The following is an 11,863-nucleotide window of genomic DNA, read 5'->3' as shown; positions in this document are numbered from 1 at the left end:
CCGTAGAAATAGGTATTCAAGTTAAATAAAACAGACTATTATTTGATACGTAACATATTATGATAGTTATAGACAATAAATCTCAGTTGATATTTACGTTTTGATGATTTCATGGATTGTCTGTGCCTCACTCTTTTGAATACAGAAATGGCTGCCGTGCAACAAAATTTATCAAAAATGATTTCGGCACAGCTTCGCAGTAAGGCAAACGAGTTTTTAAACTCCAGAAAACATGCTAATAACCTGGCTGATATCTTACAAATGTTTGAAGTAAGTTACTATTTTGTCGTGCATTGTAATCTCACTGTAATTGCGTCTTAGGTTACGTTTTCTATAACATAACTTTTTCGTTGTATTTCAGGCCGAAACCGATAATTACACACCCTTATTGCTTACAATTGAAGTTATATTTACGGAATTATTGAAAAGGGGCGACATGATCCAGGAAATAATACCCTTAAAGCCTTTAGGTAAGTATGCGGTACATGTTCCGATGAGAAATATTATATTGATTTTGTGCGATATTTGATAAAAGCGATTCAAGACTGCTGTCTGCGCAGCAAATACGGTAAATACTCAGTACTATACTAAATATGGTGTTTTACGATATATGGGTAAGGGTGGTATTAAAAATGTTTTGGAAGTTTGTCACATTTAGCAACATGTGACGTTATTGTGCTTATATAAAAGCTGAGTCGACAGTGGGCCTGCGGGCGCCTTGTGTAATGGGTCTGGTTATAGAGTACATTTATATAAACAAATTTTACATAACCCTCTGAAGCTCTGTTTGTTGGTAGTTTACCTATTTATTACAAAGCTAACAACTCAGTACATGCATAACAATACTTTGAAATGTGCAGTACATTTGAAAAATACTAAACTTTTCGGTTTAGATTGTTCATATGTAACTTTGAATTAAGAATATAGTATATTATGATTCAATAAATATATAAAAAAGTAATTATTTATAATTTAAACATCTGCATATTTTGTCTATATTTATGTAGTGTATATTTATAACTGCATGTATGCTGCAGTTGAAGTGATTTAGAGTTGATATTGTTGTTTTAAGTGTTTGTACACAACTGCTGTCTACTAGATAAGACAAGAGGTAATCTAGGAATACTGCCTAGGTTGCAAAAGTACTTAAGCAAATTTCATAATGTTAAATTTTTTTTTTACACCATAACAATAATAATGGTGAAATAACTCTTTCCTTTTTATTTGAAATGTGGAGGTTGATGCATTTTAACAAGAATTATTTTTTCAACGATTTTCATTAAATAATGTGGATGAAGGCACGGGGACAAACTATGGCTCGGGCTCTAACATTTACTTTTATAAAAATGATGATTCATTTTGTAACAAAAGATGTTTACTCAGTGTTGAAGAATAGGTTTCCTTATCTTCAAAGTTATATCTGGCTACACTTCCCAATAAGATTATTATGGAATGGATTGTACACAGTGTGATTACATGTGCTGTTCATATACATTTAAAAATAATTGTTTTAATCCCACTTATGTTCATATAGTCTTTGTAAAATTACCAAAAAAATATACAATTATATTGTTGGTGTATGACATATATTTTGAAAATGTTATTTACATAAATATCTTATTATATTTAAATTTTACTTGGTAAATAAAGTGTAGGATAGAATATAATTTCATAAAATAAAAGAAGTACATAGTTATTCATTAATTACATTACTAATAAGCGTATCATAATCTTAATAGGTATATTATGAGAAAGTAATAGTAACATTGTTTTTAATTGTATGCTCTTTGCTATTCTAATTGACTTTCATAATTAATTATATACAATACACTCTGCTGCGCTAAGTAAATGTCTATGAAAATAATTCCAAAAAAGAAAAGTCCACATTATGTGCATAAATCGTTTAAAACACTGCATTTTTCACAAGCAAACATATGAATTTACAAAATATAATATTTAATGTTAATTGTTCTCTAGATACGAGTCCAGAAGCGGAGTACGCAAGGTGGCTCCGGGAATGCTACGAAACAGCTCTGCTACGCGCGCTGGAGTGCTTCAAGCGCGGCCGCAACCAATCCCGACTTCAGGCGCTGGTCACCACTTGCAAGCTGATGCAGGCTGAGGGTCGATACCCTCTGGAAACCACCAACGGCTACTTCTTCCCTTCGGTGCGATTGAAGGTACTTGTTTTGAAATGATTATGCAAAATCTTTACAAGTCCAGTATGATAATAGTTAATCTTTCACATGGTTATAAAGGATGAAATGCTTAAACAATGCACTTGATCCCTTTCAGTATGAAGTATTTGGGTATCTATAAACATTAAAATGTCCTTTCACATGTTACATGTCACTTATAAGTCAGATCAATGATTTTATTGAATACAGTGAATTTCATACATGAACACGAAATGTATATAAATGTTTTCTTTCAGAATATATTCATTGGTCTACTGGATTCTGAGATTTCAATGTCAACTTCCATTGCACGGTTCCAAGAATTCACAGAATACAAAGATGTGCAGCAGTATGGCCTTAAAGTACTATCTACCATCGCATATAAAAAGTAAGATGTTTGAAAATACAGATGTTTTGTAAAAAATAGTTTATCTTCATAAAAATATATGTGCTATACAAATATAAAGTGACATTTGTAGGAAAGGTAAACCCACCGAACAATATTCAATTATAAGCCTATAATGTATTAAGTGGATGTCTATTAAGTCTTAAAATATATTTCTAGGTCCCCATCTCAATTTTACATGCAGAACTACCTGGAGTTGCTAGACAAGTTGTTGGTAGCAGAAATCCCTGTTGAGTCTAAGACCAAAGTTAAAACCCGAGCTGTTGAGGAAGGAGAGCTGAAACTTCTCTGTGCTGCTGAAGGCATGTATTTTTCAATTATAGATTTTATGCATGAATTTTAAGGCTAACTAAGGCTTTTGAGCCAATTATTTCTGTATAAAATTATCAATGTAAAAATTATTTAGCATTAATATCCATGAATAACATTTACAAGAATGAAAGCTGCTTGCATGCTTTTAGATTTAATAGGATATTGTGTTTACATTTATTTAATACTCTATTGTACTTATGCATGGTGCTAAGAAACAGCATAAACAAGTTAATAAAATAAATCATGACTTAACAGGAAATAAGATGTTCATGAAAAAGAAATAGATTATTCCATCAGCTTTTCAAACTCCATTGCTAAGGTAGAGCCTTCATAATAAAATAACTACCATAGTTTCAGCACTTAACTGTTTGTGTGAGTGACGTAAGTGGAGGATGATATTAAGATCCTGTAAAGGTAGACGCTAGTGGTGTAATTTAGGCTACTTTTATTACAGAAAATGAATTAGTGCAGGCAAAAAATCCCTCATCCCCACTTATTATTACCTAATTGAAAACTATGTCGCAGGCAAAAGCAAGTTCCCGTACAACCCGGTGGTGTGCCGTCGCTCCGCCAACCGGTGCTGGGGGTTCGCGTGCCAGTGGCCGCTGTGCGCCGAGCCGCGCACGCACCGCCGCGCGCTGCTGCTGCTCGTCGAGCGCCTCATGCCGCTGCTCACCAAGCCGCACCTCGCCACCGACATGCTGTGCGACAGCCTCGACGCTGGTGAGTTACCTTGACTAGATACCGTACACTAAGCCACCTGCCCACCTAATTATTAGAACGAAACTACAAAAAACGAATAGCATCGAAATTATGCTTTTTTGCATGTAGTATTCTTGTCACTGTTTATCAAACATTTAATTAAATAAATGAAGCAAATTATTGCATATATTATATTCACTTTATAATTTCTAACCATATGTAAAACAAAAAGGAATTTGATTTAACCCTGCCCTACCTTTTCATACCACAGAGTTTATGGGTAAAGTGGATTGGTACGGATAAATTTAAGAGTCGGTCAGATGAAACAATACATAATTATATGAATACTGTATTTAACATAGCAGGTAAATTAAAATGTGAGAGCATGATGAATAAGCTATTTAATATGTATTTTACACTGGCCTTTATTCTGTAGGTGGACAAATAAGCATCCTAGCATTACAAGGCGTGCTAGAGCTAGTGCGGCGACACAACGTCGACTACCAGGACATCTACGACCGCCTGTACGCCATGTTCGAGCCGGAGATGTTCGCCACGCGCTATAAGAGCCGCCTGCTGCATCTGGCCGATGTGTTTCTTAGCTCCACGTATGTTTATTATTGTATTTTTAGGCTTAAACAGCTTATACACTCATAGCTTTACGTTTAGGGTATCCAGAAAAAAAAAACATCATTATTATCAGACATTTTAGTCATTGCGCTACCTAAAGTGTCAATTTTTGTATTTTAACAGAGTTTTGCCTGAGATAGTAAACTATTTGTGATAATTCTTACAAGAACACCTGCGACCAACAAAATGCGCATATTCGTCAATGTTTTTGTTTACATAATCTACAAAATGTATACAATGGATATTGTCGTAATTTTCGCTTTGAATTATGACACTGGCGTATTTGTGATAACGTATTTGTGATCAGGCATTTGCCGGAGGGTGTGGTGGCGGCGTTCGCGAAGCGCGCGTGCCGGCTGGCGCTGCTGGCGAGCGCGCACGACGCCGCCGCGCTGCTGGCGCTGGCCGCCAACCTGCTGCTGCGCCACCCCGCGCTCAAGCGCCTGCTCTGCGCCGAGGACACGCCCGCGCTCAGTGAGTACACACAGCACGCACGACCGCCATGTACACTAACATTATGTACCGCACGACAAAATCTATAGCCAACGTCAAATAATATTCATTTTTTTTGAGCTTAAATACAAGTGTATTTCAATGGTCACTTGCTATAAGCTGGACAAGACGCTAGTTTGCATTGCATTTCAAACGCAATAAGAAAACTTAGCATCTACACATATAAATAAAATTTAAGTGTCTGTTTTTAATATTGAAATAACCGCTTTTTACTACATGCATATGAATATACATACGGTACATACACCAAAATGAGATTTTTAAAAATTTTTGTCTGTCTGTCTGTTTGTTCTGGCTAATCTCTGAAATGGCTGGAGCGATTTTGACGGGACTTTTATAGGCAGGTAGCTGATGTAATAAGGATTAACTTAGGCTACTTATATGTTAGAACTAACTTTTTTTGTTTATTATATTATTAGAATTCTTTTTAACGCGGGTGAAACCGCGGGGCACTGCTAGTTAATTCATAAACGTTTCCTCTTAGTGTGCAGCGACCCGTACGTGGAGGACGAGACGAGCGCGATCCGGTCGCGTGCGGTGCAGTCGTCGCTGTGGGAGGTGGGCGCGCTGCGGCGGCACTGGGCGCCCGGCGTGGTGGCCGCCGCGCAGCGCCTCGCCGCCGCCGCCGACCGCTCCGTCGCGCCCGTCTCGCTCGCCCCGCCCGAGGACGCTGTGGTGAGTCAGCTTTGAGGTCCTTTGTCCACCGCACCGTCACCGAGCCGATACCGAAATCGAGATTATTTCGGGCCGATTTGAATATACATATGTCGTGGCACCGATTTTTATCTTTAGTTTATTTTGTGCGATCGTTATCGGCGTGTGACGACAGTGTATAGACAAGTTCCTACAAAAACTCGGTGCCGATCTAGCGGTCACGCCGATCTACTTGAAGTATCGGCGGCCGAGATGACGGTGCTCGGGTGACGAACGTGCGGTAGACAAGCGGCTATAGTAAATGTATGTACGCTACTTCAGCACCGTCATTAATTATCGTATCGGCTTGGTGCCGATGGCGGTGGACAAAGAGTTTGGTGTCATAAGATTATTTTAGCTGTACACTTGTCAGTGAATAACGGGTCCGAAGTGTGTATATGGGTGTATATAAGTAGGGAGGGTAGATTTGTTCTTCCATCTCTTCGTCACTTAAGGTATTCAAATAGTAGGACCGTTTTTTCACTGACATTTAGACCCTTTCCCTTAATATTGCCATCACCCATGGTGCCGAAGACGCCCTATTAGGTTGGATAACGTAAGTAATTCCAAAATATACCTAATAATTGTTCCCTTGTTTCGCCACCTCGCTGTGAACGTCTGTTAGTATAATTTCCGCTCCTGTATAGTTTGCACTGAAAAATGATTATATCGAGAAACACATTTAAAAAATTGTATTATATTTCTTATCATCGCAATTTAAAAGTATAAAACATAGGAAAATACATCTTAAACTGTTACAGTTCTTTGTTTATTACCATATGGCTAATACATAATTTACAGTGGGTTAAAAAATCAGAAAGAGTCAGAAATAGGTTTGCTAAACCAACCATTACTAACCACAAATAATTCCTTGGCAGATGTTCGACATCGAACTGAAGAAGCGGTTCAAGACCATAGAGCTGAGCTTCATCCGGCCGGACGGCATGTTCGCGCCGCACGGCGACCGCATGCTGGAGTACTTCGAGCTGCTCGCTTGAAGCCCGCCATGCCAGGTGAACCTCGCGGATGAAACGCCCAGTAACAAACGCCAAACTCTATGACCCTCCGAATGATTGATGAATATGCATAATAATGTTACTAGTGAGTAAACCGCCTTTGTGATCACTTAATGAATAGTGCGCAGGGAAGTATCTGAGCGGCCATATAGTTTGGCGGAATCTATACAATACTGTACATGACCTCGCGTTCCTCTAGTTGTGTAAACACTATTGGAGTGTCCAGAAAACATCCCTGTCATCTCGTGCGAGATATCCGTCTATATCCAAATGCTTCATTGCAAAATTCTGACTTTATGTAGCACTAAGCGCATCATTTGCCATATACTTTCTGGGATTTTATTAGAAAAGTATTTATATTTATAACTATCATTGTTAAAGCATAATGTAAGTAAATGATGTAGAAAATTCGTTTGGAAATGAAAAAGTATTATATTTTTTGGTTTTAAATTAGAAAAATATATTAGTTAGGCTTACGCGCACTTATATAATCGACGCATATTACTATTGGTATCACAACACGATTATATTACACTTACAGGGATGTCGGAATAAAATGCAAATTTTAACCTTTTAACTGCTTGAAGATATTTTGAATATGTTAAGTGGCTTACGGTAGATGCATCATGTTATTATGGACCCATGAGTGTCATTTTAACATGTTAAAAGATACACGACCGATAAAAGATGCGCAAATGTATATTTGTAAGCACATTATAATACTTTCAATAGTATGGGGAGGGCGGTTCCCTTTTTTCCGATAGGGTTGCTGCAATGTGATATACTAGATACCACGTCGTACTAAATTTGAGGTCTTATATGTTAACGCGACTGATATTATATATACAGTTGCTACAGATTGTTGCTGTGCAAGCATGATAGACAAAGTAATCAAATTGACACTTCAAAAATTATATTTTTTCATTTTGATGTGCAAGTTCATGGTTCAGAATTGAACACTTTATTTGACTAGTACAAGACTACCATGCTATGAAATTAGTAGCCATCTTGAAATCAGATCTATTCAACTGATATAATAGCAGAAAGTGGTTAGTTAAAATTTGGTTAGTTTGTCAATGGGAATGCAGCATTTAGTTATGAGCCACCCTCCCCAATTAGATTGTGTAATAGCAGTAAGGCTTTAAGATGCCCTCAAAATTGTATGATCGATCCGCCTTGATCATGCAATTTGGAACGTGTCACAGACTAAAACACGGCATGTGATGTTGAAACCGAAACGACCAAATACTTGACCCCCCGCGTTTAGTAATAAGACACGTAAGTTATGTTCTATACTTAGTCCATTGTCGCCATTGATATACTATTAGTAAAAAACATAGATAGGTTACTAACAAAACAATCGACGCTTTTTGGCGGCACTCATCGCGAGAAATGCCCACTACCACGGTGTAAAGGTGCAAGTAGGATAGCACGTCTAAATGAATGCGCAAAAATATTTTGCATGGGACAGTTAACCCGTATTTCATGTGTCACTTTTCGAACGTGTATAACTTATCTACGTTTTTAATAGTGGTATATCAATGACCGACGGTCTTAGCTTAGTTTCACTGTAAGTAATCAGCCTCTTGAGCTCTGACCTTCTTTTGTGCAGAAATATATATAGAAATATAGACTGAATTAATAATTTTGTGAATCAATTATAAATAATAGGTTATGTATACCTATTATTTATATTTGGAAAGATGAAAATAGTCAATGATTTTAGGACTGAAATAAAAGATGCCTTTCCCTGAAGTCTTACAACACGCACAAATAACGTGTCGTGACCAATATTGTTGCACGCACTTTTATTACAGTGTTTTTAAGTGAAGTGGTTGGCTTTGTGGTTACGTCTTATATTGCGCTGGTTTTACTACGTGTGAAGGTTTTGTGAAACCACAGAATGGTAGAAGTGCCGGTATATAAGTTTTTTTAATACCTTAGGGACAATAAAAATGCATTTACGATAAAGCTCTAGTAGTATCCTTGCCTTATTAAGAGTCGAATACAGATGTCACTTCACATCATGAGGGTTGTATGTTCTTTGTTCTTTACATATGCACCTCTTTAAACATCCCAATAGTATTACTAAGAGCTCAAGAGTCGTTCCTGAAACTAGATGTGATTTTATCTACATAGAATATTACGAAATCAAATCGTTATCTAAAATATCGGTTAACTTCTTAATCAGATAGGAACAATAGTTTAAATTAGTAATAGTTATAAAATAAATAAAAATCAAAAAGAATGGTAGTATCAAACAATTCGATATTTTCGTTTCATAGATCATAGATTTTTAAAACGTTGAAAATGACAGTAATAAAAGCATTTTGTAAAGTCCGCCATATCTCTCAATCATTGCCAGATGAAACAGGTGTATACAAATATGTCAGTAAACGCACACACTCAACGACTAGTAATTGTGTGTTATAGAAAGGTAATTGTAATTTTACAATCATGAAATTCTAGATATTTTACCAATCTGTACTTGTTTTAAACGTAATGTAAGTTTAAAATGGCGACATTATGGTATTATTTTATGGTACAGCATTATCACATATATGCAGCATAGAATTGTTACAGCCACCATCCAAAATTTTGATTTAGTAGATTTATATGATCAGTCTTAGAACTATTATTTTCAGGCCTCTTTCTGTGTATTTCTATTCTACTTTGTTCAAAATATTTGATTATACTATGTTATAGGCTTTACTACGTATCAACTTCTAAGATTTTTTTTTATTATTTGCCATATTGATATCGCTTAAAATTCACATGGATTCATCTAGAAATTAAAGCGAAATAGCTTATACTATTTAAATGTATTAATAGTGCAGGATGGCAAGCTGAGTAGTAATGCTGTAACATACAAATAATATAATACATGTTGTCCAGCAATGTAACGCACTAATACAACTGCCTACAATGTTTAGGGTCGCAGCCGGTCCTCGCCTGGCCGGGACCGTGCTTATAGGGCATTATATATTACGCGACGGACAGAATACTGCCCGATCATATTATATTTTATTATTGTATCACACGTGGGCAAAATGTAATTTGACTAAAGATATAACTCCCGTACGAAAGAAGGTTGTTATATTTTTTTTATTTGTTACAATGTTACATATTATTTCTGTAACATTTAACAATATATTAAGTATTTTCATAGCAAATATGTCAAATGGCATAGCAAATATATTTGATACAAACTCTCTACTACAAAAATTTCAAATCGTGAAAGTTTATTGTTAAAATGTGATGAAAGTTGAGTTTTACTTGAACGCGTGATGACACTGGTTACACGTTTATTTATTACCACCATCGACTATTACATTTCGCCCATGTTACATATTAATATGTACGTTAAGCTCCACCCAGTGTATATATTGCGGTGTTAATCGACAAACAAAAATTATTTATTAAGTATGTAATAAGTAAGAATTGAATACTTTTTGCACTCTAATGTTAATGTTAAAAGTAGCTGAAAGTAGCGTGTTGTATTTGTTTAATTTTATTTTTTTAAAACGGAAGAAATTTTCGAGTCTGTGATCGTGATTTTAGGTAATTTACGCGAGTGTCATCGCAGTGAGATACATAACAATCAAATAATTTATTAATTAAGATAATTGTTAATTTAAATTATGAAATACGTGTATGTGATATTTTTGTCGTTGAATCCGTTCAATATAGTTCAACAGAATAATATTATTATAATTATTTATATGTATATCGAAGTGAATACTACCCGAGCGCGCAACACCACGGTAAACAATTGTTGACGTAAAGTTGATATTTGACAACTCACTGGAATGTAACATTTGATAAGAAATCAGGCGACCAGTTAAGCTTTCTACCGTTGCGATATCAAAATTTTCACCAAAACACGGTTTACAAGATGGAATTGTTGGTTGAAATTTCGAAAAAGCGTCAATTGTTTTGCCGTGGCGTATCGTGTTCTATTGTGAGTAGACGTGAACTTGTAGTTCGCTTAGAAGTTGCATTAAGTGCGAGAGTACGGCTGATACAGGGATGAAGACCAAATCCTTATGTCAGCTTGATGCTGTTTATAATTATTACGACATTAATCAACGCAACTTCAGACCGCACTTCATATTGACGCTACCTGTACTGTACGGCACAGCATAGAAATTACATTTGCAAAATTTGTAAAACAGATCGTATCTTAAATGTAAGGACATGCATGTATATGAATTATAAAGGAAATTTAAAAATATATCAAAAATGATTATAATAAAATAATCGACGTTACTTCTGTATTGTGTCGGACCGTACTAAATATGACATTATTGTTATTATAATTATAATATATCGCACTGTTGACTGCCGCACACGCTGCGCTGTGACGACGCTCTCGTGAAATGGATTGATAAGTATTAAATGAATGCTTAAAAATATAATGCATTTATGCAAGCACACCGAATTGTATGGTAATTTGATGAAGAATCATTATTTGTACACCATCTGTGTATTTATATTTTAGTTGTACACTTCTGTACAATTTTATTAATTAATGCTGTTCCTACCAGCCTTGTGCCTTTTGAATTCAGCTGTATTTTGATAACATCAGTTATGAAATTAATTCAAAGTTTTTAATTATGTGATTTTCAACATAGTATAGTATGTGATCTTTATTCGAAAATATAATTTGTGCTTTTGAAGATGTTTGAAAATCTAACATGATACAAATGTAACGTTTGGCAACCTAACATAGAACACAGCTGGGCTGCACTGTCCCGCATTTAAATTGGTTCAATTGGCATACCTTCGAACTGCAAACGATGTGCATCGCCTCTGGTCGCTTGACTCACAATGAACATAGATTTGGTGTGTTTGTTTCAATGCTACACATGAGAGAATAACCTAAATTATAGTATAGTTAAATTTGTGTACGTCTTCCTTTCTTCGAACCTTGTGTACTAACCCTTATTTCTGTTTCATTCCAGTTTCGGTACTGTCCCTTAACTTGTACTCGTTGTAAGAAATGTTGTAATTTAAGAAAATTATGTTGATAATATATTTTCTTCCTGAAATCAAGCCAATCAGGTGTTATGTAAAACGGCCATATTTATTTAACTTTTTTGTTAATTTTAATTGTTTCTGAAGCCTCGCAGTTGAGGGTGCGGTGTGTATCAAGGTTTTAGCATTTGGATGTTTGTAATGCTAAAATATAAACCGAATTTTATCATCATTATGGTCGGGAGAAATTGTATTGTTTATTGTATTGTGACATTTATTAAGAGTTAAAAGTTGATGTTTTAGTGTAGTGTTTCAAGTTAAAGAAAATATTATAAAACATCTAAAATCAGATGTCCCATAGATGACCGGCAAGATCCCATCGTAATTTGTCAAAGAGAAAAACGAAAATAGCATGAAAGAGGAAATAAAATGTGCTA

General features: G+C 35.6%; 1 protein-coding gene across 1 annotated transcript; it reads left to right on the top strand.

Annotated features, from left to right (window-relative positions):
- Window positions 1–128: 128 nt before the first annotated feature.
- Window positions 129–7,469, top strand: LOC140747022 (nucleolar complex protein 4 homolog B). Its single transcript, XM_073079249.1, has 10 exons — window positions 129–270; window positions 362–470; window positions 1,978–2,180; window positions 2,435–2,565; window positions 2,743–2,885; window positions 3,421–3,618; window positions 4,034–4,205; window positions 4,535–4,701; window positions 5,225–5,415; window positions 6,312–7,469. Exons 1-10 carry the CDS (start codon window positions 148–150, stop codon window positions 6,429–6,431), a joined length of 1,557 nt encoding a protein of 518 aa, XP_072935350.1. The 5' UTR covers window positions 129–147; the 3' UTR covers window positions 6,432–7,469.
- Window positions 7,470–11,863: the final 4,394 nt, after the last annotated feature.

The sequence above is a fragment of the Epargyreus clarus genome, unplaced genomic scaffold, assembly GCF_041222505.1.
Source record: "Epargyreus clarus isolate Ecla_fem2 unplaced genomic scaffold, WU_Ecla_fem_2.2 ptg000014l, whole genome shotgun sequence".
Taxonomy (NCBI): domain Eukaryota; kingdom Metazoa; phylum Arthropoda; class Insecta; order Lepidoptera; family Hesperiidae; genus Epargyreus; species Epargyreus clarus.
The sequence above is the reverse complement of the archived record's forward strand: the minus strand, read 5'-3'. Positions and strand labels throughout refer to the sequence as shown.

Coding starts and splice junctions, on each gene's coding strand:
- LOC140747022 (XM_073079249.1), top strand. CDS start 148: ATGGCTGCCGTGCAACAAAATTTATCAAAAATGATTTCGGCACAGCTT. Junction 471..1,977: donor AATACCCTTAAAGCCTTTAG/GTAAGTATGCGG, acceptor ATTGTTCTCTAG/ATACGAGTCCAGAAGCGGAG. Junction 4,206..4,534: donor GATGTGTTTCTTAGCTCCAC/GTATGTTTATTA, acceptor ATTTGTGATCAG/GCATTTGCCGGAGGGTGTGG.